The sequence below is a fragment of the Cebus imitator genome, unplaced genomic scaffold (genome assembly GCF_001604975.1).
Source record: "Cebus imitator isolate Cc_AM_T3 unplaced genomic scaffold, Cebus_imitator-1.0 Scaffold297, whole genome shotgun sequence".
NCBI lineage: Eukaryota > Metazoa > Chordata > Mammalia > Primates > Cebidae > Cebus > Cebus imitator.
This window is the reverse complement of record NW_016107612.1, coordinates 1,137,530-1,163,866: the sequence shown is the minus strand read 5'-3', so window position 1 is coordinate 1,163,866 and position 26,337 is coordinate 1,137,530. Positions and strand designations below refer to the sequence as shown.

The following is a 26,337-nucleotide window of genomic DNA, read 5'->3' as shown; positions in this document are numbered from 1 at the left end:
GTAGAGACAGGGTTTCACCACGTTGGCCAGGCTGGTCTTGAACTCCTGACCTCAGGTGATCCACCCACCTTGGCCTCTCAAAGTGCTGGGATGACAGCCATGAGCCATCACGCCTGGCCAAGACTCCACACTGTTTCACCATGAATTTAACCATAAGACTCTGAGCAAATCTCTTTGCAGGGCCTCTGTTTCCTTGCTTGTAAAGTGAGAGGTTACGGCCATTTCATGTTCCCCAAAGTTCTAGGACTTTGGGAAAACCAGTTATGGTTCCCCAAGGAAGGCACACTTTGGTCAGAGTGGCTTTGTGATTATTGGGATTACGTATTCATCCCTTCAACAGCTGGCCTTTCCCCAGAGGCAGGCACTGGGGAGACAGTGGGGGACAAAGTAGCCAGGGTCTCTGTCCAGTGGAAGCTCAGAGCCTGGGGAGAGCAACAGGTAGGGATTAGATAACTGGATCCCTCTGTGTCTCCTCTAGTTGCAAGCTGGTACCTGTGCTTTGAAATCAGTTAACTGGGGGTGGGAGTGGGAGTGGGGGTGGGGTGGGAATGCTGCAGGCTGCATGAACAGCAGGCGCTAGGGCCCTGAGGCAGGAGCCTCAGTGTATTAGAAGGACTGGGGGAGGGGGGAGGGGCCATGGGCAGCAGCACAGCAGCAGGAGGAACGTGAGGCCGCATGGACTTAGTGAGTTCTGCAGGGGCATGTGTCCACAGGACCCCCAGCCCTCCTGAGGCTGCTGTGACTTCATCTTAAAGGCAAGGCCAAGTCATCAGAGTGTGTGAGCAGGAGGTAATGAGATCAGCCACTTTGGGCGTCCGCTGCTGCTGCTAATTTCATGTGCACAGTGGTATCCATGGGAAACTCTGAAGAGCCCAAGGCCACATGACCTCTGGCTCCTTCTGGCCCCAGGGTCTGGTGAGGATCAGAGGTACGTGGCCCACATAGGGTCGTGGAAACCCAGTACTTTGCGTCTTGCGTTTGGGATGGGGGTCCTCAGCCCCTCTGGCCATGTTGCACTGTGTTCCCCAGCTTTGGCTGGATGTGGGTCCCAGGTTGTACCCCCAGAGCTTGGCCTGCCCGTAGATACTGAGGATTTTTTTTTTTTTTTTGAAGACAGAGTTTTGCTCTATCACCCAGGCTGGAGTGCAATGCTATCTCGGCTCACTGCAACCCTCGTCTCCTGGGTTCAAGCAATTCTCATGCCTCAGCCTCCCAAGCAGCTGGGATTGCAGGTGTGCATGCAGCTAATTTTTGTATTTTTAATAGAGACAGGGTTTCTCCATGTTGGCTAGGCTGGTCTCGAACTCCTGACCTCAGGTGATCCACGTGCCTTGGCCTCCCAAAGTGCTGGGATTACAGGTGTGAGCCACTGCGCCCAGCCGAGGATTTTTACTTTTTATTTTTTGTATGAAAGTCAAGGATTCGGCCTGGGCTGTTGGTCGCTGTCCTTCCAGCCAGGATACAAGGAGAAGCTCTGGGGGTGGTGCCCCTGCCTCCTTTGCAGGTGCCTGTGCTGTGTCCCTGCCCCTCCGCCCCTCCCTCCGTGGCTCCAGTCAGTCCCTGGTCAGTCTGCTTAGAGGGCAGTGGTATGGGCCCTTCTAGAAGGGCCCAACTTCTAAATCCTTTTCACCCCAAAGTCTGTGGTTTTCCCATGCCCCTGCCACCATCTGGTCACACTGGGTCATATTTCATGCAAGGCCTAGAGCAGGCACCCAGGAAATACTGATATTATGAATGAATGGGTGTCTCCAGGGGCAGCGGTCCTAAGGCCCAGTGAGGCGGGGCCCAGCCAAACACTTTCCCTGAGAGGAGTGAGGGCCAGGGACAGATGGAGCCCCCCAGGTAGGCTGGGGGAGTGGGCAGTGCCTCCATGGAGAGGACGTCAGGCTTGAGCACAGAATGCCAGGGAGAAGGTGCTTTGCCCTCTTTCTGGTTTGAGTGGAAACTCGTGAACAGACACATGTCTGTGGCTGGAATTCCCCAGGTTGCTGTCCCCACAGTATCCAGAGGACAGAAGGCTCTGGTTGAGATGGGACTAGAGTGGAGCCTGGCTCCCTGGGATCCCCACAGCGAGCTCCCCATTGCCCTGGCTCAGGTTTGGGCCTGCAGGGAACCCTCACCCTTGCTGGTGCTGCTACTTGTGCTGGCTCTGCCCTGGCCAGGCCAGGAGTGGGGGTGTCATCGGTGAGATTGAGCTTGTGACTTGTCCCCTGGGCATTCCTGGTGGCCCCTCGGAGCCCGGGTTCCTGGCAAGCAGCTTCCCTGGGCCCGATTTCCCAACCTTCTTGTGGTCTGAAGCCTGAAGCAGAGACACCCAAGCAGGGTGGAGTCAGGGCCCGGATGCAGGAGGGGCCTCTGCGGAGCGCCGTGGCTGCAACACCCTTTTCCTCGGAGTCGCCCACACTGGCCTCTCGGGTGCCTTGAGGCGTCAGCACCTTGGGGATTTCCCCCGGCCTGTGTGGGAGAACTGCCTTTTTCCTTCTTTCCAGGAGGAGCTCGCGCAGGGATGGGCTCTGAGGCCCGGGCCGCGTCTTGCTTCCCTGCCTGTGCTTTGCTCTCTGCAGAGCTCTCAGAGGCTCATGTCTGCAGTCCCCACTGACCAGGCCAGAGGCCTTGGGCTGTCTGCACAGCCTTCTCCTGTGTGGTCAGCTGTCACCCCTACCCTGTCTGCTCAGTCTGTTGCCTCCTGCCCCCTCCTCATGAAGCCTACCAGTGCTCGCCCGGGGCCCCCATGCCCACTCTCAGGGTGACTAGCCCCGAGCCTGCCCAACATCACGGATCCCTCGCCTGCTACTAAGCAGCACACAGGCACGCTCTCAGGGAGTCCTCAGCATCAGGTGTGAGCAGACACGTGCCCATCCCCACTTTCCAGGCGAGGAGTCAGGTCCTCAGAGGACAAGGGACTAAGTAGCCAAGGAAGGCCATGCAATAGCAGATCACAGCCCTCAGACCAAAACCTGATCCGTGCTTCTGAATCTGTGAGCCGAAGCCCTGTGTGGGCTCACCTGGGGGCAGCTTGTCTAGAGGTGACTTCAGTTGTTCTTAAAGTGTGTTCCCCAAATCGGGGTGGACACACGGTCAGCAGCCGAGAGGTGCATAGGTGTTGCATGGTCAATTTTTTTTTTTTTTTAAATAATTGTTTTTCAAGCCGGGCGTGGTGGCTCACGCCTGTAATCCCAAATTCCAACACTTTGGGAGGCTGAGGTGGGCAAATCACCTGAAGTCAGGTGTTTGAAATCAGCCTGACCAACATGGTGAAACCCTGTCTCTACTAAAAATACAAAATTAGCTGGGTGTGGTGGTGCATGCCGATAATTCCAGCTACTCAGGAGGCCAAGGCAGGAGAATCGCTTGAACCCAGGAGGCGGAGGTTGCAGTGAGCCAAGATCGCACCATTGCACTCCAGCCTGGGCAACGAGAGCAAAACTGTCTCAAAAAAACAAAATTGTTTTTCTTTTTGTATCATAGAGTATCATATCAAACTTGTAATTTCATGGATATTGCTTAAGACCAAGCTAATAAAAATAGCAAGTCAATTTTTAAAATTGTGTATAACTAGTCAATATTACCAGGTGATGTACCGAACCAGGAAAAAGTCATGAAGTCTAAAGGTAGGACGGGAATGATGAAAGTTGAGAAGCGGTGATTTCCATCTCAGTCCCATGCCCTGCTCCGTCTGCTGGTCCTGCAGCTCATGGTGGGCACCAGTGGGGGAGCTGAAGGAGGCAGAGCCTTCCACTCGCCATCAGGTTCCAGAGCAGGCAGCCAAGCAGGGTCACCCTTCCCCCCCACAAGGCCCCATCGTGCCCCCCTGATGTCCTCTCCGTCTCCTTCCCTGTGTAGAAGAGATCGTCGCCCATGCCAGCAATGTGTCCTCACTGGTGCTGGGCAAGGCCTCCGGGCGACTGCTGGCTACCGGCGGGGATGACTGCCGCGTCAACCTGTGGTCCATCAACAAGCCCAACTGCATCATGGTGAGCCCCAGCAGCCAGCAGGGGTCAGGACAAGGGCCTGGGGGGAGGGGACGGGCCAGGGGTTGGAGGCTGAGGAGTGAGCAGCTTCTCAGGCTCTGAGCCCAGGGCCTCCTATCCTCTGGGGCCCAGACCAGGGGTGGAGGGGGCGTGGTGGGGACACCATCAGTGCTTCCCCCAGCTGTCTGCTTAGTGAGGCCTAGGGCAGCCCAGCACGGCTGGGACAGTGGCCAGCCCTCAGGAGCGAGGAGTCACCTGCCTGTGGTACTTTTAAGAACTCCAGGCAGGCTTCGTGAGAAGGTTAAGATAAGCCCTGGGCCTGTGGCTGAGCCAAAAGACTTGTAACCCTGCCCCCCCACCTGCCCATCTGCCCGCCTGGCAGCAACATGTGGGCGTTTATTTTAATTCCTTCCCAGCCTTCATTCCCCAGTGAGGATTTGAGGGGACCTGGCTCGAGCTGGTTAGGGAGTTAGTTCTTAAATATCATCTCCCCCACTATTTACGCAGCTCTGTTCAATGCTGGAAACCATTTTCCAAACAGGAGCGCATACAGGAGAAAACAAACATTCATGACATATAGTTCTATTACTCAAAGGCCACCGCAGTGGGTGCTTTGGCTTGAGTCCTTCTTGATGCTGAGACAGATACGTATACGTGTCCACGCACGTGTGTGCACACTTGTACATGATGTACACATGTATACATGCAAATACACATACAAGCACACATGAGTAAAAATGCACTGCCACTCTCTCGCAGCCTGGTTTTTAAAAATAGCAATGCTGCAAGGATTTGCCTGTGTCAACAAATATTCTTTTACAACATAATTTTGAGTGGCTTCATGGTGTTCCTTTGTAGGGATGAGCTGTAATTAGCTTAGCCACACCCTGTTATCACAGGGAGGTTGTTTCCGGCTTGTTCTGAGCTCTGCTGAACCACTCTGTGGTGAACAGCCTCAGCCACCTAGATCTTTGAGCAGATCTGTGATCATTGCATTAAATTCAAGGGTGTGTGCTTATTTTGAAGCTTTCAAAACGGATTGCCAAATTGCCCGCCAGAAATCATTTTACATTCTCACCAGCAACGGAACCTGCCCTTTCCTCCCTGCCCCACCAGCCCATCCCTTTCCAACCAGGGAAGTATCATTGTTTTGACTCTTGATGAAATAAAGATAAAGAAAACTAGGCTGGGCACCGTGGTTCACGCCTGTAGTCCCAGCATTTTGGGAGGCTGAGGCGGCGGATCACCTGAGGTCAGGAGTTTGAGACCAGCCTGGCTAACATGGTGAAACCCTGTCTCAAAAACACAAAAATTAGCCAGGCGTGGTGGCGGGCGCCTGTAATCCCAGCTACTCAGGAGGCTGAGGCAGGAGAATCGCTTGAACCCGGGAGGTGGAGGTAGCAGTGAGCTGAGATTGTGCCACTGCTCTCGCCTGGGCAACAGTGTGAGACTCCGTCTCAAAAAAAAAAAGGCAAGGGATGAATTTCTTAGTAGAAACTTAATCACCTTAGTGTTTTTGTGAGATCCAGGGGGAGAACTGAGATCCACCCCAGCCTCAGCAAGGGTGCCAGGGGTCAGTAAAGATGACTCGAAGTGTTTTGTTTTACTTTGTTTTTAGGGTTCATATGTGTTCCCCCTACCCCACCCTGGCCCCCAGAAATGCCAAAGTAGTAGCATACACCGGCTGGAAAAGCATCACCAATGACTGACCAAAATAGGACATGCTACCACCCCCCAAGGAGCGGGGCCAAGCGTCTGGGGCCTGGCCTGCAGGCGTGTCCTCGAACACCAGATGCAGCTGTCGGGCCCCAGCCGGTCTTGCCCTGGCCACTGCCCTCACTCTCACACACCAGCCTCCCAGGCCTGGCAGTGCCTCCAGCCTGCCGGAGTTTCTCTCCCCTTGGGTGTTCTGTGCACGCTCTCCCCCTGCAGGCCGACCTCTTGGATTTATTTTTGTTTGTTCTTGAGTATGGGATACACTTAATTCTGTTCAACATCCAGAAGATAGAGGGTCCACTGTGAAAAGTCTTCCACCTTCCCCTGACCCCTCCCCTTTTCACGGGGATGGGCAGTCGGGGAGAGCCAGGGGTTCCAGAGGGGCAAGATGGGTGCCCGGGACCAGCCAGGCCTCAGTTCTGCCATGGCTTCGTCTGCTGAGGGGCTTGCATAGGGCAGCAGTGAAGATGGGAACGGCGCCTGGGCGGGGTTACTTGACTTAAGGCTGAAGGGACAGCATCCGTTTATCTTGGCCAGTTGCTTCCCTCCAAGGGGCCCAGGGCCATTTCTGCAGGTGACACCCATGTCGGAAGCATATCGGGAAGAGGCAGGTAGTGGGGGCATGACGGTTTGGCCACCTTTAGCCCTGGGAACCCAGGCCGAGAGGAGTAGCTGCTTAGACAGGGCCTGCAGGAGGGCTGGGCTGTGGCCCCCAGGGGGCGCCAACTCCCGCCTTAGCCTTTCCCGTGGACCTGGAATTCAGGGCAGCACTTCCAGGGGGTCTGTCCAGCAGTGCACTGAAGCCGCCGCCCTCTCTCCACAGAGCCTGACGGGCCACACGTCCCCAGTGGAGAGCGTCCGCCTCAACACCCCGGAGGAGCTCATCGTGGCCGGCTCCCAGTCGGGCTCCATCCGCGTCTGGGACCTGGAAGCTGCCAAAAGTAGGCCCCCGAGCTTGCCTCCTGCGCATGCGCGCCTCCCTTAGTCTTCAGGCTCTGCGGTCATGCCGCCTCCTCCAGGAAACCTGCCTGGACTAGGTTGGCTGCTTTGCTCCTGGAGCACTAACCGGGCAGTGTGGAAACCACTCCACCCCCATTCATTTGGCGTTGACATGCACTGCTGCCTGGAGCAGCTGAGGGCCTGCCAGAAATGTCTGCATGAACCACCATGTGGATGGATGGGTGTGTGTGTGTGTGTTTGGATGTGTGCGTATTTAGAACCTCGAGGGATGTCAGATGCCACCAGGAGCCCTGCAGGTCACCTGACTGAGTGAGGTGGCTGTGTGGGACAGCTGTGACGAACCAGGGAGCTTGTACCCTGACTCAAGGTGGTCCCCACTCTGCCTCGGCTCCATCATGCCACCAGAGGCAGCCTGGGATGGCCAGATCTGTTTGCTTGAGCCCTGTTTTAATTTAGTTTTCATCTGTATGGAAGCTGTGCATAGCCTAAAATGTGAAACCTCCAATACCAGTGGTTCTGCAGTGAATCACAATGGAAAGAGGAGACTTCTGCCCCACTCTTTCCCGTTCTCCAAGAGCCACAGCTTTCTTTTCTTTTTCTTTTTTTTTTTTTTTGAGACGGAGTTTTGCTCTTGTTACCCAGGCTGGAGTGCAATGGCGCGATCTCGGCTCACCGCAGCCTCCGCCTCCTGGGTTCAGGCAGTTCTCCTGCCTCAGCCTCCTGAGTAGCTGGGATTACAGGCACACGCCACTATGCCCAGCTAATTTTTTGTATTTTTAGTAGAGACAGGGTTTCACCATGTTGACCAGGATGGTCTCGATCTCTTGGCCTCGTGATCCACCTGCCTCGGCCTCCCAAAGTGCTGGGATTACAGGCGTGAGCCACCGCGCCCAGCCGAGCCGCAGCTTTCTGTGCATTCATCTGTGCTCTGCTGATCGCCTCTGCCTTTCTAGACCACATGGTCGTACTGCAGTTTCTTTCTTTTTTAAAAATGCTGGGGCTGGGCACTGTGTCTCACGCCTGTAATCCCAGCACTTTGGGAGTTCGAAGCAGGTGGATTACGTGAGATCAGGAATTCAAGACCAGCCTGACCAAGATGGTGAAACCTGTCTATACTGTAAATACAAAATTAAATACACCGGGTGTGGTGGCGCATGCCTGTAATCCCAGCTACTGGGGAGGCTGAGGCAGGAAAATTGCTTAAACCTGGGAGGTGAAGGTTGCAGGGAGCCAAGATCGTGCCATTGCACTCCAGCCTGGGCAACAGGAGCGAAACTCCCATCTAAAAAACAAAACAAAAAAAGTGTTAACACATTAGTTATTCCCTTCCTACGCTCTCCCATGGCCACCACCCCCGGCCCCATCGCTCGTGTTTTTCCTCCCACCCCGCTGTTTCAATAGACACCATTTCAATAGGCAGTGTTTAAAACATAAGGACTGCATAAGGGTCATTTACCACTATTTTTTAATAACTTGGTTTTTCTGGAGTTAATTTTTTTTTTATCCATGTGTTTTCTATGTCCATATTACTCATTCATCCCCAAATTATCTGCCAGAAGGGTAAATCTCCTCCTGTTTCTTTGAAACCCATCCCATAATCCAGGAGCCTTTTTTCAGAGCCTCTCCTCCAGTCCTAGTGGCCTGCAGCCCAGCTGTCATCCGTGTCTCCTCTCTGGGGAATTCTCTTGTCTGCTGCTCCCGATCCTACACCGCCACCGTTCTTGGTTTTCCCCCTCTTTTTGATGGAGCACATTCCTTCGAAGCTTACTGAGAAAGGGTGTGGGGCAGGCATAGTTTTAGAGACCTTCTATGGCTGAAAGTGACTTTATGCTATCCCCAGCGTTTGCTTTTGTGTTTGTTTTATGAGTTGGAGTATAGAGTTTGACGTTGGCAATAAAATAGCCCCCTCAGCATTTGGAAGGTGCAGCTCTACCGCCTTTTAGGTTCCAGGGTAGCTATTAAGAGGGGCCAGTTCTGTTCTGATCCCAGATCCTTCGCAGGGGACCGGCGTCTTTCCACGTTCTCTCTCTTCTTTCCTCTCTCTCTCCTTTCCTCTCCTCTCTCTCTGCAGGCTTTTGGGGTCTTTGTCCCAGTGTTCTGGTGTGATGAGCCTTGGGGTGAGTCCGTTTCCACCCTGTGCTGGGTCCTTGCTGGTTTCTTGCAGCTGTGGTCTGGAAACTCATGCCCTCAGGTCTGGGCCGAGCAGAGAGTCTCGCCACTGCCCCTGTGCCTTAGCACGTGGTGCCAGCTCTACCGATTTTTCAAGAGAGGCTGGAAATTAAGCCAATTTTAAAATGTTGACAGCTCGTTCAGCATTTTTTTCATAACACCATACAGGCCAGCACGGAGGTCCAGATAAGACCTGTTTAACTGATGCTTTTTTTCTTCTTTTTTGAGATGGAGTCTCACTCTGTCGCCCAGGCTGGAGTGCAGTGATACGATCTCAGCTTACTGCAACCTCCATCTCCTAGGTTCAAGCGATTCTCCTGCCTCAGCCTCCTGAGTAGATGGGATTACAGGCACCCACCACCACACACCCGGCTAATTTTTGTATTCTTTTTTTTTTTTTTTTTTTTTTTTTTTTTTTTTTTTTTTGAGACGGAGTTTTACTCATGTTACCCAGGCTGGAGTACAATGGCGCCATCTCGGCTCACCGCAACCTCCGCCTCCTGGGTTCAGGCAATTCTCCTGCCTCAGCCTCCTGAGTAGCTGAGACTACAGGCACGCACCACCATGCCCAGCTAATGTTTTGTATTTTTAGTAGAGACGGGGTTTCACCATGTTGACCAGGATGGTCTTGATCTCTTGACCTCGTGATCCACCCGCCTCGGCCTCCCAAAGTGCTGGGATTACAGGCTTGAGCCACCGCGCCCGGCCAATTTTTGTATTCTTAATAGAGACAGGGTTTCACCATGTTGACCAGGCTGGTCGTGAACCCCTGACCTCAGGTGATCTGCCTGCCTCAGCCTCCCAAAGTGCTGGGATTACAGGTGTGAGCCACCGAACCCGGCCTGCCTGATGCTTTTTGATAGCCCTGGTTGGATCTTCCTGTGTGCCAGGCAGGAGGAACCTACCTGAAGCCCTGGAGAGGAAGCGGCAACATGGATTTTGCCTTGGCTGTTTTTTTCCAGAAGAGAGCCCCTCTGGCCTGGCTGAGACTTCAGGATTCTTCTGGGCCTCTCCTTGGTTCCTGCTCTATGTTGGCAGCCAGGCAGCAGCCATGGGCCCCGCCTGCACAGTGGTGTGTTCCCTTTGCTCAAGAACGGGGCTTTCTGTGTGGGTGGCACTCAATAAAGACGTGCCCCAGGCCTCTTCAGTGATGCTTGCCTGCACAGTGCTGGTCAGTTTAAGAAAGAGCCCAAGGACCTCTTTGATAACACACAGGCCTGCAGGCTTTGCATCTCGACGCGTGATCGCGCTGCCTGGCCACGCCGGGGCATCTGTGCTTGGGCGTCGCTGAATGCAAGAGGACCAGGGAGGAGCGAGGCCAGCATGGCTAGGCTCTAATGGAGAAGGTGGGAAGCTCGGGCAGGAGGCGGACAGCTCCCTGGACCTGAATCCCAGCGCGTGGCCACCAGCCATTCAGTAGTCACTAAAGAGCAAGAGACAGAAGAGAGAAGCCAAGGGCGCCCTGCCCGCCGTCCAGGCTTTCTCAGCCACGGAGGTTTTGCTCATAAGGGAAACGTGAGGAATTTCTGGAGGTGGCTGAGAAATGAAAACTGAAGACTGTTGCATTTCTGAGCCCTGGACGGCCCGGCCTGGCTGCTCCGCGGGGAGCTCACTACACACGCACGGCCCAGACCTCGCCTCCAGAAAACCCGATTCAGTACTCGGGTGGGCCCAGAATCTGGATTTTAATAAGCTTCCAGGTGATTCTGACGGACAGCCAAGTTGACAGATGGGCAAATGGGGGCCCAGGGAGAGCAGCGAGCTTAGGAAAGTGTGGTGGCTGCAGGTAGCAGAGCCTGGGACTCCCATCCCAGCGCTCTCTGTTCTGCCATTGGATGGAGGAGAAACTTGCCTTTCAGCAGATAAAGCTAAGACCTCCAGCCCCCACCTCCACCCCCACCCACCAGAGTGTAGGCGACAGTGACAGACAGACAAACTGAGGCCACAGGTGTAGAAAGGTTCTAAAGAGAGCTGTCCCACCGACATGGTGGCTCACACCTGTAATCTCCGTACTTGGGGAGGCCGAGGCAGGAGGATCACTTGAGGCCAGGAGTTTGACTAACCTGGGCAACAAAATGAGACCCCTGTCTCTATTTAAAAAGAAAGAAAGAGTGCTGCCTATCCTATCGGTGGCCTTGGAAGGCCACCCATCACTGGAGGACTCAGATGTGGGCTGAGCAGCTGCTCAGCTGGGAGGGCTTGGGGGTTCCTGCAGCGGGCAGGCAGACCCCGGAGACCCCTCCACTCTGCAGTTCCTGGATCCTGTGACTGAACCTGGGCATCAGAGGCCTTTGTGGGACAGAAGAGCAAGGGCAGGAGTCAGGCCAGAAAAATGTGGTCCTGCCTGCTTTCCACAGCGCAGCCAGAGGGCAAGGGTGGCTCAGCCCAGGGCATCCCACAGGATGCCACAGGAGGGTGGCCGGCGCTCCATGCAGCCAGCCCACACAGGGCGGGACCCCACCACATCCTCTCTGGGTGGGGCAGGATTTTGGAAGCCTTGCCATGGGATCCAAGCTGAGTCGGCTGGGAGCAGGAGCCAGTGTGGCCTCCTTGGCCAGGAGGCAATGCCTAGCCCCCAGCAGCACCTGATAGCTACACACAGCAAGGAGGGACAGCTGCAGAGATTCTGATGCAGGTAAACTGGATATGCATTCCACAGACTCCAGAGGGATGTGGAAGTGCCCAGACCCAGCTCCAGTGCCAGACAGGGCCAGCTGCAGAGGGGCACTGAGGCCTGGGAAGGAGGAGAGAAGGCCCAGCTTGTGGAACAGCCAGGAGCAGAAGGCAGGCCTCCTGAAGGGAGAAGTGTGAATGGGACTAATTACGGCTGCCATTTATTGAGCACTTACCATATGCTGAGCCCGTGCTAAGTGCTTTATGTCCATTTGTTTTCTCCATTCTGTGACCCCACATGAGGCTCAGAGAGGGTAAGTGATTGCCAGGGTCACACCGCCAGTGAGGGAGGAGCCACGGCTGATCCCAGTCTGATGCCGCAGCCCACATCCTGACATTGGGGCGGAGAAGATCATACAGTCGAGTTCATTTCATTCACCCGTGCGTGGATCTCGGCTCTGCAGTAGAGTGCTGTATATGGAAGCTTGAACACCACCTCCGACAGCTCACAAGGCACCCTATTTATTGTACCTTGGCTCAAACCTAAGAATGGCCGGATGCCCACGTTTTCTGGCCCCAGCACTCACGGGATGATGGGTTTCATTCAGACCGTGAATTATACATTTTTCCAAAAGCAGGACACATGAGACAAATTTGAGTGGTGCTGGAGGACACCCTGAAACACACAAGCTTTCCCTCCAGGCTGGGCCGCGCCTGGCCGTGGAGCTGCCTGCTAAACCTTCAAGGAAAGGATGGGAGATGCGGTTCCTAGGGCAGCAGGAGGCGATCAGGCCCCACTCTGGTCCTCGCGTGTCCTCCTGGTGTCCTCTCAGTTTTCACAGCTCCTCAGTGTGTCCTCACAGCCACCCTCAAAATCCCTTGGATGGGGTCACCCCAGCCACGCCCTCTATTGCCCTCCTTAGGGCCTTTACCCATCACCTCCATCTACCTAATGGAGCATCCCTCATCCTCCACCCACTGACACCTACTCAAATACCACCTCCTCCATGAAGCCTTCCTGGATTTCTCTTTCCAACCAAGCAGTTTCTCTCCCAGCCTGAACCCCTCCTGGTCTCTCTCCTTGCACTGTCTTGGGTGGGGTTGGGTACCCCGCACACCATCAGCTCCACATCTATGGGGCCTGAACTGAGTGCAGTGGTTCCCTGGCTCTGCTGCCGCTGGGGCACAGTCTTTGGGCAGTGCAGTAGGATTTCTGCAGACTTGAGGTGACCCAGGGGTGTCATCCATTAAGAGAAATGTAGAAAAATTAGTTGTCAGCTGGGCGTGGTGGCTCATGCCTATAATCCCAGCACTTTGAGAGGCCGAAGCAAGTGTATCACTTGAGGTCAGGAGACCAGCCCCGCCAACATGGTGAAACCCCATCTCTACCAAAAATATTTAAAAACTAGCCAGGTGTAATGGCACATGCTTGTAATCCCAGCTACTTGGGAGACTGAGGCAGGAGAATTGCTTGAACCCAGGGGGCAGAGGTTGCAGTGAGTTTAGATCATGCCACTGCACTCCAGCCTGGAGACAGAGCAAGGCTCCATCTCAAAAGAAAAAATTAGTTGTTAAGGGGTGAGACCCTTGATGGTTTCCCCATTTTTAAAATATGTGTCATTGTTCTCTTTTCTGTGCCTTCAATGTGAAAGCACACACACACGCCCGCCGCAGCCCTCCCTCCGTCAGCCTTCCCACGTGCCTCTCAGCCGCTGTCTCTGCTTTCCTCCTTTTTAGTTCTTCGCACACTCATGGGACACAAAGCCAACATCTGCAGCCTGGATTTCCACCCATACGGCGAATTTGTAGCCTCCGGTTCCCAGGACACGAACATCAAGGTGAGAAGCTGTTCCATGCCCTGCGTCTCCTGCTGGGACTGCGGCAGGACCGGTTCGGCCCTCAGTGCTGGGTGCCCACTGAGGGAACCTCTTCCCTCTCTGCAGCCCCATCCACACTGTCCTAGGTAAGGTGGGCAGCAGGCACCTGCCAGATGCTTCTGCTCAGAATGCCAGCTTTAGTGAACAGTTTCTGTCCTTGTCACCGTGAAGAGTAACGACCTAGAGGAGCTTGGGCCCCGCCCTCTGCTCACGGCCACACACACTGTCCTGACTGTGTCTCTGGGCCTCATTCATGACCTCTGCTGACTCTGCCCCTCTGCTTCTCTCTCCCCCACAGCTTTGGGACATCAGGAGGAAAGGCTGTGTCTTCCGATACAGGGTAAGGGTGGCACTCTGTTGGTGACTCCATCAGCACCTTGCAGGCGCTGAGTGTGGCATGGTGTCCAGACCCGGGCAGGGGGTGGAGGGGATGGGTGAGAACACGAACCATGGATCTGGGGCCCGGCAGGAGCACCATGGGCAGCCACCTGGACCCCAGCTCCATGATCCCCTAGAGCCACGTTCATCAAACTGCCCCAAGCAGAACCAGGCGAGTCACCTGTGTGGTCAGATGGAAGGGGTCCCACGGGAGTGAGGAGGCAGGGAGAGGTCTGTGGGCCCAGGATCCCAGGGTGAGCTCGTGCTGTTCCTCCCTCAGGGTCACAGCCAGGCCGTGCGGTGTCTCCGGTTCAGCCCCGATGGGAAGTGGTTGGCGTCGGCCGCAGATGACCACACTGTGAAGGTAGCTCCCCCCAGCCTGACCTGGGCCCAGGGGCCTGGGGCCTGGGATCTGCTGATCACAACAGACCGAGTCCTCACCTCCCTCCTGATCGGGCCCACATGCCCCATGCCTGTCCCAAGCGGAAGGTGCTTTATGGATAAAGAGCTTGGCCTGGTTTAAAAGAAGGGTGGGCAGCCAAGGTGCCTGGCCCTGACCTCCCTGCCCTGCCTCCAGCTCTGGGATCTAACTGCTGGCAAGATGATGTCCGAGTTCCCGGGTCACACGGGGCCTGTCAACGTGGTCGAGTTTCACCCCAATGAGTACCTCCTGGCCTCCGGCAGCTCTGACAGGTGAGGAGGAGGTGCGGGCAAGTCGCTCGTGTCTGCAGCTCTTCGCCACCGTGTCCTCTGCATGTCTCTGCTCCCGCTCTGTCACTGTCTGGGGTGTCATACACTTGATGATCCTTTGGATTTCAGCCAAGCCAGGATGGAACCCTGCTCCATCTCCCCTGCTCGTTCCCTGGCCCCAGTGTCCCAGGTCTGTGGCTTCATGGGCAGGTTTGCACCCAAGGCACCTAGTGGGGCCCTATAGGGCAGGAGGCTTACAGCTGTTGTGGCCAGCCCAGGGGCCAGGGCCATCGGACTCAGCCTCCCCCTTGCAAAGTCAGGGCCAACCCTGCCCCAGCCATTGTTCCTGGTGGCCGTGCCCTGGGGCGAGCTTTCTAGAGAAGCTGGTTCCTAGGGGCCTGTGGAGGCCAGGACTCGGGGAGAGGCTTCACAGCACAGCCTGGCTGCCTTTGCAGGACCATCCGCTTCTGGGACCTGGAGAAGTTCCAGGTGGTGAGCTGCATCGAAGGGGAGCCTGGACCTGTCAGGTACGCAGGCACGCGTGGGTAGCGCAGCGCTCCTCTGGGCAGCAGGGCGTGGCTGCGGGTGGGCCTTTCCCTTCTCTGCTCTGTGCCCTCCCTGCCCCAGGCTCCCTGGGTTCCTTGGGGTGGGGACCAGGCTGGGTGCCGCAGGACCCAGAGCCATCTCTCGCCTGGCCCAGGAGCGTCCTCTTCAACCCGGACGGCTGCTGCCTGTACAGCGGCTGCCAGGACTCGCTGCGCGTCTACGGCTGGGAGCCTGAGCGCTGCTTTGATGTCATCCTCGTCAACTGGGGCAAGGTGGCTGACCTGGCCATCTGCAATGACCAGCTGGTGAGAGAGCCATGGCGCCCACCACCCCCTACTCCCACGGGGCCACCCGCCTTCCTCCACCCCAGACCCCTTTTCCTACCCCACCCTGGGGCTGGGATTTTGCCCTCTCAGCTTACAGGCCCGGCCCCAACTTTCCACTTTCTGCAGATCGGCGTGGCCTTCTCCCAGAGCAACGTCTCCTCCTATGTGGTGGATCTGACTCGTGTCACCAGGACTGGCACGGTGGCCCGGGACCCTGTGCAGGACCACCGGCCCCTCGCGCAGCCGCCGCCCAACCCCAGCGCCCCGCTCCGGCGCATCTACGAGCGGCCCAGCACAACCTGCAGCAGGCCCCAGAGGTGGGGGCCTAGGGGCCTTCGGGGGCACGGGCGGGCCTGTCACACATAGGGGAAGCCTCGGGGCTGCAGCCCTGGGCCTCACAGGGCACCTGCTTCCTTTGGGCCTGGCCTCTCTACCCCAGGGTGAAGCAGAACTCAGAGAGCGAGCGCCGCAGCCCCAGCAGCGAGGATGACCGGGACGAGCGTGAGTCTCGAGCCGAGATCCAGAATGCCGAGGACTACAACGAGATCTTCCAGCCCAAGAACAGCATCAGTGAGGCCGGGCTCCCACCCCCAGCCCAGCATCCCCATCTGTGAAAGGGAGGCTGTGGGTCCTTCCAGGATGGCCTGTCGCGGCTCCATGTCCCTTTAGCTTCCTTCTAACCCACACCTGGGCTCCGTGCCCCATCCTCACGTTCCCTGGACTCACCAGGCCATGCTCTGATGGAAGTGAGGGGGGCCTGGGCACTCCCCAGCCACAGCCCAGCAGCTGCTCAGTGTCCCAGTCTCTGCCCTGCTAGGGACAAGTGGGCTGGGAGGAGACTGAGGAGAGGGGCAGAAACAGACACACACGCGCACTCTCCCAGGACTGAGGCTTCCTGTGACCGGAGCAGGGTCCAGGGTCTGCAGCCACATGTCTGGTGGCCACCCTCCACCTCCCATGCTCTGATAGCGCCCTGGGTGCCAGGTGGCCCAGCCAGGAGCGCCCACAGCCAGGGGCCTCTTTCCCCTGCAGGTCGGACACCACCCCGGAGAATTGAGCCCTTCCCTGCACCCCCAGAGGATGGTGAGTTGGATAAGCCTGGCTTCCCAGGGTATCTGACGCCCCACACCCCACACCCCACACCCCATCCCTCACCTCTCCCTGTGAGTTCTGACAAGCCCCTTCCTGGGCCCTCCGCTCTCAGGACACGACCGGCAGCCTCTCCCGAGGGGTCTCTGCCCTCCCCTGGGAGCCTGTGCCCCGGTGTGTGGGGGACAGACGTAGACACCGCCACATGCACGGGCCCGCCAGGGGCGCTTGGACTGTGGAGGACAGAGAGGACTCCCTGGGGGCCCACCTTAGAGGGGGTCAGCTCTAGATGGGATGATCGGAACACCTGCTGAGGCCTGGGGACCGGCGAGAAGAGGGAGAGGGGAGCGCTTCCCACAGGAAGGGAGCTGAGAGGAGGGAGCTGGGGTGAGTCCCAGCAGGAGGTCAGGCCACGAGGCCTCAGCTAGGGGTTTGGATTAAGAAGGGAGAAAACGGCTGTGCTGTGGGTGAAGGGGCAGGCGTGGGGACCCCTGTCCTACAGTGTCCCCTGCCCTCCTGGCCTCCCTTCAGGGACCATCCTCGCCCCTTCTGGAGGCTGGGTGGTTTCCTAGGAGCCTCCACCCCCTCCTTGCCAGTCACTCATCCCAGCTCCCTCCATATACACGCCAGTGAAGGGACAGGATGGCCACATCCTGGAGCCCCCTGGGTCCCACCCACAGGCAGACCTAAGGTTGAGCTGGGGGAGAGAGAGGAGGCAGGCCCAGACTTGCACCCAGGTCCTCTGGAACCCCCATGCTACTGAATCACTGCCATCTTAACCCACACTGCTGCTTCCACCCCCAATACAGATGCTGCCCCGAGCCCCGCCCTTCCTGCCAGGCCCTTCTGGCTGGACCCAGTCATCTCCTTTTGCATCTTTTCCAGACGTGGCCACAGCAAAGGAGGCAGCAAAGCCCAGCCCTGCCATGGATGTGCAGTTCCCGGTGCCAAACGTACGTTCACGGAGGGGCATGAGGAGGGGCCTAGAGAGGGTCCTGACCCAGGGTTGGGGGGGTCCCTCATGTTGGGAGGCAGAGAAGGGGGCCCCGAGCTGGCGCCCACTGAGCTTCAGACCCCTTCAGCTGGAGGTCCTGCCCCGGCCCCTGGTCGTCGCTTCCACACCTGCACCTGCACCCAAGGCTGAGCCTGCCATCATCCCCGCCACCCGCAATGAGCCCATCGGCCTGAAGGCCTCTGACTTCCTGCCCGTGAGTGGGAGCCCAGGGCGAGGCGTGGGTGCAGGTCTGTGGGTGGAGGGCACAGCGTTGCTGCCGGCTCCTCCCTTGCCAGCATCTGGGTGCCCATCCCACGCAGGCTGTGAAGATATCCCAGCAGGCCGAGCTGGTGGACGACGATGCCATGTCACAGATCCGCAAAGGCCATGACACCATGTGTGTGGTGCTCACCAGCCGCCACAAGAACCTGGACACTGTGCGGGCTGTGTGGACCACGAGCGACATCAAGGCAAGCACCCACCCTTGCCCAGGGCCTCGCCTCACCCCTGCCCCTGCCTGCCCGGAGAGGCCACCCATGGGGGACAGTGTGAGATATGCCATCCCCGCCATGACACCATCTGTCTCTCCCATCACGGTCACCACAGGCTGCCATCTCTTCAGCACCTGTTGACAGGCCTGGCCTCACACTGAGCGTGTCAGGTGCAGCGCTGTGAACACCCCACAGCCCCATCAGCACACCGACACTCATGTTCGTGCCCCCACCCTCGCCCTCGGGGTCACACTGCGCCCCACTGCCCCACCCCCTGATGGTGCTCTGTTTGCACAGACGTCGGTGGACTCTGCTGTGGCCATCAACGACCTGTCAGTGGTAGTGGACCTCCTGAACATCGTCAACCAGAAAGCGTAAGTGACTGCCGAGGGGGAGGGGCGGAGGGGTGGGGCAGGGCTGACGGCAACATGTCCTGGCCTCTCCTAGCTCCCTATGGAAGCTGGACCTGTGCACCACGGTCCTGCCACAGATCGAGAAGCTTCTGCAGAGCAAGTATGAGAGGTGCGTGTGGGGAAGCCACGCCTGCCTTGAGGAGGGGGAGGGAAGAGGCAAGAAGCCTCCTCCAGGACCATGGCAAGGGCCCCCAAGGGCTTGGGTGTTCCTGTGAACCGGCTGTGAAGCTTTGCTGCCCCCTCAACAGTCCAGAGGTGGGAGTGGAAAAAGGCGTGTCTGTGTGTGTGTGTGTGTGTGTTTGTGTGTCTGTGTGTGTGTGTTTTTCTGCCTCTCTCCTGTGTTCCTTGCTGTTTCTCTGTCTGTGGCCCTGGGTCTGTCTGTGACCATCCATCTGCCCTTGAAGCTACGTCCAGACGGGCTGCACCTCCCTGAAGCTGATCCTGCAGCGGTTTCTGCCCCTCATCACGGACATGCTGGCGGCCCCGCCCTCCGTGGGTGTGGATATCAGCAGGGAGGAGAGGTGAGGGCCAGGCAGTGCCTGTGTGGGGGGCCAGGGTGCCACAGCAGGTGAGGGACAAAGGCCTGGAGGCCCGGGCCCCTCTTACTGACAGTCCTTCTGGGACAGTGTCTAGAGGAGGCGCTGGTCTGGGGCCGTGGCTCGGCGTGGTGGGCATAGCCAGAGTCCTCCCTGGCCTGGCTGTGTCCCACGATCCCTGGCAGGGCCTCCGCCTTCCCCTGGGAGGAGGGGCTGGAGCAGTTAGGACAGCAAAGGCCCTGGGGTTGGGGGTGGTGGCAGTGCCACCTGGCCCTCAGGCCCTGCCCTGTCTACAGGCTGCACAAGTGCCGGCTCTGCCACAAGCAGCTCAAGAGCATCAGCGGCCTGGTCAAGAGCAAGTCGGGCCTGAGCGGCCGCCACGGCAGCACCTTCCGCGAGCTGCACCTGCTCATGGCCAGTCTAGACTGAGGAGCGGTGGGCGGGGCGCCCGGCAGCCCACAGGGCCTGGCCTCAGCCCCCACTCCTGTTCCTTCTGCGCCCACCGGCCCGTGAGCCCCTGCTGCTGCCCTGTGGCCATCCTGGAGGTGGTGACGCTGGTGCCTGGCCACCTGTACAGCCCCAAACTCTGAGACAACTCTCTCCAGCAGCAGCTGCCCAGCTTGGCCCAACTGTTGCTTCTTGGGGCAGCGAACTGAGCTCTGGGGCTGCTGCTGTAATTTATAAGGCAAATTTTATTAAATTTGTAGCTATTCCCAGGTTTCCACGTGGGGGATGTTTTCCGCTGGCCACAAGGCTCCCCCAGGCCCAGGAGTGCCTGCCCCTCCTCGAGACCACGCCCCCTCCAAGCCCTGGGGCGGGGCTCCGGGCCATGTGGCCAGCAGGGGGCAGCAGAGACCCGGGCCTGTGGGACAGGCCCAGTTCAGACTGGGAAGGAAGGGGAGGTGGCAACCACCCTTCCACCACTCGGTGGTAAGGTGAGGGGTGGGCCCCGCCAGCCCATCCCTCCCCACCTCAGCCACACTCAAGCTGTCTATGGACACCGCCAGGCTTGCCCAGAGCCCCTTCCTTGTCCCCAAGGACGCCTCCGGGGCAGGACTGGAAGGACAGCCGCTCCTTCCTCTGAGCAGGGCTCTGATCAGCTGTCATTCCCAGGCAGAGCCCCCAGCACTGGCTGGTGGGAAAGGGCCCATCCTGCTCCCAAGGCAGTGACCAGGTACAGCCCCGCCCCAGGGTGGTCAGGGTCCTCTCGGCACTGGAGGAAGGTGATGTGGACCTCTGGCTGGTTCACTGAAGAGGGAAAGGCCAGGGCAGAGGGTGGACACAGGGCAGGCAGTGGGCAGCACCCAGCAGTGACCAGGAAGCCCAGCATGGTTTAAGCAAGGCTTTGATGAGCCTTTAAGCTCTCTCCAGCCTTCATTTCCTTCCCATCAGTCACAGGGAGGGATGCCCCCGCAGGGAGCTCGGTCAGTTATTGTGGGCACACTTTAGGCACTGCCTGAGGTGACTGTGACCACAAACAACAGAAAAAGTGACCCAGGATGGGACAGGACGGGCTCCCCTGAGTGAGTCGTTAAGGACATGTATCCCTAACTGACCTACAGGACAGATCCTGAGTTGCTGTGGGGTGACAGCCAGCAGGCAAGTCCACAGGAACTGCCAGTGTCCCCATTCCTCTGATCAGACCAAGAGGGGCTCACAGACCAACTCTTTCAGACCACACTTGTGTAAAAAGGCTTTTATTTTAATAAGTAAAAATGGCAAAGCTTCCAAAAGTTCTTAAATAGGATTTCAGAGGGAAGAAAATTCAAGAGGCCAGTGAGCCAGGCAGGTAAGGGAGCAGCAGAATCCCCCACCCGCCAGCTGCCTCTGCCAGCCATAACTACGGCACGGCCCTGTGGCAGGACACCGTGTGCCTCTGTCACTCCGTAGCTGCGGGACCCCTCCTTGGAGGAGAAGGGGGGGGCAGGGCTGCCCTTGGTGCCACCAACACACCACAGTCTCCATGGTTCCTGGGCCTGCCGGAGGCTCCTCTCCCACCTGCCAAGGAGGGGGCTGGCCAGCCCTGCAAGCTGAGGAGCCGGGGCAGCCTGGGGGACCCTTGTCCGCCCCTGGCCAGGTGAGAGGCTCGCCCTCCTTCACATTCCTGCCCTCCTCACGGGCCCAGCTTGCTGACGGCCCAGGCCTGCCAGGAAGAGCAGCCACCCCTGCCTTTCCACCCATGCAGTTTGTGCTCAGAGCCACAGCCGAGAGACACCATTTCTTTCTGAGCATGTTTCTCATCTCTGAGGGGAGATGGGGCAGAAGAGGAGCCTCCGCTTGCCTCCACCTCCAGGGTCCTGGCGCTGCAGCAGGAACAGGCCAGTGAGGCCTCAGGCCCAGCTCCAGGCCCAATGGGGTGGGCACCTCCATCACACAGGCAGCGGCCGCGACCTCCCTGCAGGGGCACCAGAATCATCAGCCTCTTGTCCACTTGCCCACTGGCAGCCCACGGCAGGTGCCGCTGAGAGCAGGAGGGAACCCAGCAGAAGCGCACAGACAAGCGACAACGGAGACTAGACCCAGCCCTGAGCAGCAGAACGTCCCAGCACAGCCCTGCAACCCACGGCGGGCAGGTGGGCGGGCAGCCCTGGGCCACTGGCCCCACACTCACCTAGAGACTCTGCAGCCCCAGCCGTCAGGCTGAAATCAAAGCGACAGGCGTCTCACTGGTGGGCTTGCCTCAGGCCAGGACCTCACAGGACCCTGCTGCTGCTAACCCTTTGGACCCAAGGATGGGTCCAGTCCCTCCCATGACCTGGGCTAAGCAGGGGCTGGAGCTCTGTGTCCTGGGTCTGGGTCCTGGGGCAGGCTCACTCCTCACCAGGGATGCAGGCAAGGCCTGCCCTTTCCACCCCCGGGGTAGGGAGGGGGCTTACTGCACAGGCTCGCAGCCCACCCCTAGGGAGCAGGGTCCTGGGTAGAGGCAGCACCCTGAGCTGGGAGGCTGGGGTCTTCCTAAACTGCCTTCTCCCCACAGACTGTTTCCCACCTGCAGAACGGACACAGCATGGTCCGCCCTGACTCCTCCCTAGGGGGCACAGGAGGTTATAAAACAGGTTCTGAAAAAGTCATACAAACTTTTTTAAAAGGAAAGGAGAAAAAAAGCCCATCAGGTAAAGGCAGCCTGGTGACTATAATCCTGGGAGAGACTCCCCCTCCCACCCTGCCACTCCCTCCAGACTCACCCGAGGGCTGCAGCTTCCTCCGGATGGAGCCAGGGCGACTACTGGTCCCGGAGCTGGGTGCTGAGTGGGCCCGTGCCGAGGGCTGTGGCATCTGACAAGCTGGCTCCCACTGCGGACAGGGAAGGGTGGGAGGATGGGGGCCACGGCTGCCCCGGCCCCAACCCCACTGTGCTTCTCTCTACTCCCCTGCCCTGCCTCCTAACACTCAGCTTCCTCATCTCCATGATGCTTGTGCCCCAGCCTCATGTTATGGCAAGAATTAAATGAGATAATACATGTAAAGAAGTCAACTAGTTACCACTTAGCACCTACTGTGTGCCACCCCCATGGCCAGCTGGTCACCCCACAGGAGCCTTGGAGGCCGAGAATAAATACCTGCACTGAAGAGGCTTCTGGCTGTGGGTTCCACCCACCTCCAGCAGCTCCCCCCCCCCCATGTTCCTGCCCAGCTCCCTGCTCCTGCCATGATCCAAAGTCTCTGACCCAGGGCTACCTGAGCCAGGTCTCTGGCAGTCCCCGTACCTCTAGATGCTCCTGGCTTGACCAGGACCCAAGCTCTGCCCTGCGTAGCCCAGGCCCCAGCTCCACAGAGCGCACCCGCTCAGCAAACTTGAGGGAATAAAGTGTCTCACTGGTGTTCTTCTCCACCGGGGACACCTAGAGGACACAAGAGCTCACTGCCCACCTGGGCCAGCTGGAGGGGCAGCTGGAGATGTCAGAAGGCCTCCTGGAGAGGACCGAGGGACGGGGTGGGAGGGCAGGGAAGGTGGCAGAGGTGGCGTGGTCAAAGGTGGAAAGGAGGGACTGGGAGTTACACCAGGTGTGTGGCCAGGTCTGGGGCAGGGGGCTGTTGCTGACTCTGGAGCTGCTGAGACAAGGGTCCCTCTGCACAGCCTGGGGTGCCTTGCTTGCTAGCCAAGCACCTACACACTAGGGACTGCCCCACCCTAACCCAAGGCCCTCACCTGTACCACCATAAGGGTCTTGCTGTCACCACTAAGCGAATCCTGCAGCAGGTAAGTGAGCTTGGAGTTGCGGAAGGGCACGTGGCCCTGGCGGGAGCGCAGAGCAGCAATGACGTCCCCCAGAGCCGACAGTGACTTGTTGATGTGCTGCGCCTCCCGCAGACGGCTGCCCTCAGCCCCGGACTTGCCCACGCGCTCCGAACCAGCCAAGTCCACCAGGTTCAGCTTCCCTGCAGGGAAGGCACCAAGCACATCAGGCCTGCCCTGCCCTGGGGGCGTGGGGCCCCTCAGGCCAGGCTGCCCGCCCCCTCACCCGTGGTGCGGAGGCCCGTGCTGCAGTCCACGCCTCGCACCGTCACGATGAGCAGCGCATGCGAGCGGGAGCTGTGCTCGTTCAGGTTGGTGAACTCCGTCGTGCGGTTGGTGTGGCCAAACTCAAACACCTGGGGGATGGGGAGCAGGAGGGTGAGGCACGGCGTTGAGAATGTGGTCCTCAGAGTCACCTAGCCCCGAGCACCCCAGAGGAGTGGCACCACCCCCCGCAGTTTAGACGAGGAAACAGGCTCAGAGAGGCATGGGCACTTGCCCGAGGGTACACGCTTAGGACACAGCAGAGCCGACATTCAAACCCAGTTCTGTCCTCTAGAGAAGCGTGGCTGTGGCCAGGGGCCCCCTCCTCCACACCTTGTTGATGTCGTCCACACTCTGCACCTGGAACTCAGTCAGCCCTGGCACATACAGCTGTCCACTGCCGTCTGGGCACAGCCGGATCTCCAATTTTTCCTGAGGCTCTTTCCCCAGCAGGTCCCTGGAGGGGCAGGTGAGACAGTCACCCCCTCCTCCCATTTCCGGCTGCTGCTTGTACTGCTTCCAGACCCCCAGTCAGGAATGTTCCCCCAACCCACGAAGCCTTCTTCAACCATCAGCTGAGCACATCTCCTCCAGCTCCTTCCCCGCACTCAGCTGAACAGGTGGAGACCTCACTGTTGCCCAGAAGGCCTGTGGATGGCGCTGCTCCTGCCTCCGCAATGCAATGAGCCCCTGCGGGTGGGGGCCCCCAGCTGTCCACTCCCACTCATGGCCACCTGCTGCAGCCCACAGGGAGGACAGCAAGGATTGCTTGGGTCTGGGCTGGGGCAGGCTCAGAGAGCACCTCTCCCCCCCCAGGACCACCCGACCCCCTGGGCAGAGTCACAACTTGCAGCTAGGTCCCTTGACAGCCTCACCTGGTCCCTGCACTCCCTTCAGGAAGACCCCACTTCCTATCTCCCATTACTCCAGCACCACGACACCTGAGGACCCCAAAGCTGCCCCTGAGGCCTGCTCCCCTCACGCTGGGGCTCCCACCTGAGGACCTCGTTGTAGATCTCGGCGGCGCTGACGGTGATGGTGTACTCCCAGTCGGATGCCTTCTCCTGCACCTCGGAGAAGAGCAGCTGCAGGGCCCGCTGGTTGATACCTGGGTTCTCAGGGGTCCCCTGGGGGCAGAAGGAAAGGCCCCAGTGAGCCAGGCCTGTCCCCGAAGATGCTCGTGTGGCATCTGTCCCCCAAGCCCCTTGGCTACCCCTCACAGGCAAGCCTCCTTGCCCAAACCTACCTACATGCCACTGTCCCCCAAAATGCCCTCTGCCAGCTGCAGGCTACTGTGCCTCTATTTCCCCACCATTAAAATGGGATCACCCTGCCAGGACTGCCCTGAGACTTAGGATACAGCGCTGGGGTGAGGGGCCTGGCCAGACCACACAGGGCAGCTGAGGGACAGGTACACGCCTGGCCCTGCAGGGCCACCTAGAAGGGGCACTAGAAATGAATGACCCCGCCACTGCCCAGAACGGGGCTCAGTCTCAGGGAGGCTGTGACCTGGGTTCTGTGGGTGATGGAAAGGAGGCACAGGGTCCTGGGGCGGGAGGGGTGGGCTGGCCTTTCTAGAAGGAAGCCTGGAGTCCCCACCTGGGCCCTCAAGGCCCTGGGAGTCTGACCCTCGCCCCTCCTCTGACAGCACCTCCCACCCGCTCTCTATTCCTGCCGCCGGGGCCTCCTGGCCAGGCCTCAGGTGTGGCTGGTGTGCTCGGGCCTCTTGGCCTTGACCCTGCAGCTCCCTCTGCCCCAGGTGCTCCTGTTTGCTCCTCGGCCAGCTCAGTCATCTGCCTCAGGGAGGCTGCTCCCAAGATGCTCCCCTCCTCAGGGAGGCAGTTCCTTTGCCCAGCACCCCCAAACACCCTGTCCCTTACCCCTTGTCAGTTCCACATCCCTGGCTTTATTTTTCTCCCTGGCCTGACAGGACACTCACTGATTTGTGTGGACCCTGCTGTCTCCCCACAGCCGGGTTGGTCCTGTGGGGCCAGGGACTGTTTGGTTCACAGCCATGCCTGGCACAGTGCCTGATATGCTTCAGGCCCCAGCAGACATGCCTGAGGACAGGCGCTCTGATGTTCCCGGGGATCACCTCAACTCTAAGCAACTCCAAAGCACAACTGGGAGCCCGGCGCTGCACACACCCCCTTCCTCCTCCCGCCTGGCCTGGCCTACCCCCACTAATGAGTCTCACCAGTCCCAGAATCGAGGGAACAGCAGAGTCCAGATGGGAAATGGAGGGCCGCCACGGCAGGCCCCCACCCAGCAGGCCCACCCAGCCCTTACCCCTGTCCAGACGCCGGGCACCTGGCATCCTCCCGACCTGGGGAATCCCACTGCACCCCTCAAGAGCCAGGGCTAGCTTTCCACTGCCCTCTACCCACAGTCAAGCCCCTTCCTAGTCTCAACACCCCCCTCCCTGGCCGGCTACCTGCTCCACTACACCTGGGAGAGAAAGGTGTGGCCTGGCCCAGGGGCCGCCTGGCAAGAGCCGGGCTCCCCCAGTCCTGCTGGACCCATCGAAGGTGCGCTTGGGCCAGGGGGTCCCCTCTTCAGGCCTGGTGCCTCAGGGCTCTGCTTCTGGGTTGTGAGGACCAAATGAGGCAAAACACACATTGCACAAAACCCCAAGACCAATGAGGGAGCCTGCATTCCCTTCACACTTCACTGTGAACCATCCCGTCGGGCAGGCACCTACCTCCATTGTGTACGTCTTGCCGGCCCCTGTCTGGCCATACGCGAAAATGCAGACATTGAAACCATCGATGCAAGAGGTGATCAGGGCCTGTACCTCCTGGAACACCTGGGAGAGTGGTGGGAAGGAGGCTGGGGGACTTCCAGGGCCCCCCACCAGCTGCAAGTCCAGCCACCTCCCCAACAATGCTGTCCTTCAGCAATACCACAGCATGTGTTACTGCAGTCACTCAGCTCAATGATTCGTGACTCATGAGTCACATGTTAGACATCAGTGGGCAACCAGGCCGCCCAAAGATTACAAGGAAGAAGACAGGCCAGCGCCTGCTGCCCTTCCGCCAGCTCCTCCTGCTCCCTCTCTCAAAGAGTG

The 26,337-nt window shown here is 58.7% G+C and overlaps 2 protein-coding genes across 15 annotated transcripts in view; one reads left to right on the top strand and one right to left on the bottom strand.

Annotated features, from left to right (window-relative positions):
• Positions 1-19,481, top strand: part of KATNB1 (katanin regulatory subunit B1) — a 22,123-nt gene extending 2,642 nt beyond the window's left edge. For 3 of the 4 annotated variants that reach the window (XM_017502605.2, XM_017502602.2, XM_017502606.2), the window contains exons 3-20: positions 3,844-3,974; positions 6,511-6,628; positions 13,167-13,267; positions 13,605-13,646; positions 13,965-14,048; positions 14,262-14,377; positions 14,830-14,901; positions 15,075-15,225; positions 15,373-15,563; positions 15,686-15,816; positions 16,279-16,329; positions 17,221-17,288; positions 17,418-17,543; positions 17,650-17,799; positions 18,118-18,194; positions 18,268-18,342; positions 18,638-18,754; positions 19,066-19,481. In XM_017502605.2, coding sequence (XP_017358094.1) covers positions 3,844-3,974; positions 6,511-6,628; positions 13,167-13,267; positions 13,605-13,646; positions 13,965-14,048; positions 14,262-14,377; positions 14,830-14,901; positions 15,075-15,225; positions 15,373-15,563; positions 15,686-15,816; positions 16,279-16,329; positions 17,221-17,288; positions 17,418-17,543; positions 17,650-17,799; positions 18,118-18,194; positions 18,268-18,342; positions 18,638-18,754; positions 19,066-19,198 — 1,934 coding nt within the window. In that variant the 3' untranslated portion in view covers positions 19,199-19,481. Of the gene's footprint in view, positions 1-3,843; positions 3,975-6,510; positions 6,629-13,166; positions 13,268-13,604; positions 13,647-13,964; positions 14,049-14,261; positions 15,564-15,685; positions 15,817-16,278; positions 16,330-17,220; positions 17,289-17,417; positions 17,544-17,649; positions 17,800-18,117; positions 18,195-18,267; positions 18,343-18,637; positions 18,755-19,065 lie in introns of all 4 variants that reach the window. The other variant, XM_017502601.2, reaches the window with a different exon arrangement.
• A 969-nt stretch (positions 19,482-20,450) lies between these two features.
• The window catches only part of KIFC3 (kinesin family member C3), a 108,032-nt gene continuing 102,145 nt past the window's right edge, over positions 20,451-26,337 (bottom strand). For 8 of the 11 annotated variants that reach the window (XM_017502587.2, XM_037729283.1, XM_037729285.1 and 5 more), the window contains 8 exons: positions 25,972-26,076; positions 24,267-24,397; positions 23,604-23,727; positions 23,233-23,362; positions 22,920-23,149; positions 22,477-22,611; positions 21,955-22,063; positions 20,451-21,164 (listed from right to left, as the gene is read on the bottom strand). In XM_017502587.2, coding sequence (XP_017358076.1) covers positions 21,139-21,164; positions 21,955-22,063; positions 22,477-22,611; positions 22,920-23,149; positions 23,233-23,362; positions 23,604-23,727; positions 24,267-24,397; positions 25,972-26,076 — 990 coding nt within the window. In that variant the 3' untranslated portion in view covers positions 20,451-21,138. Of the gene's footprint in view, positions 21,165-21,380; positions 21,410-21,954; positions 22,064-22,476; positions 22,612-22,919; positions 23,150-23,232; positions 23,363-23,603; positions 23,728-24,266; positions 24,398-25,971; positions 26,077-26,337 lie in introns of all 11 variants that reach the window. The other 3 variants (XM_037729286.1, XM_017502590.1, XM_017502598.1) reach the window with 1 other exon arrangement.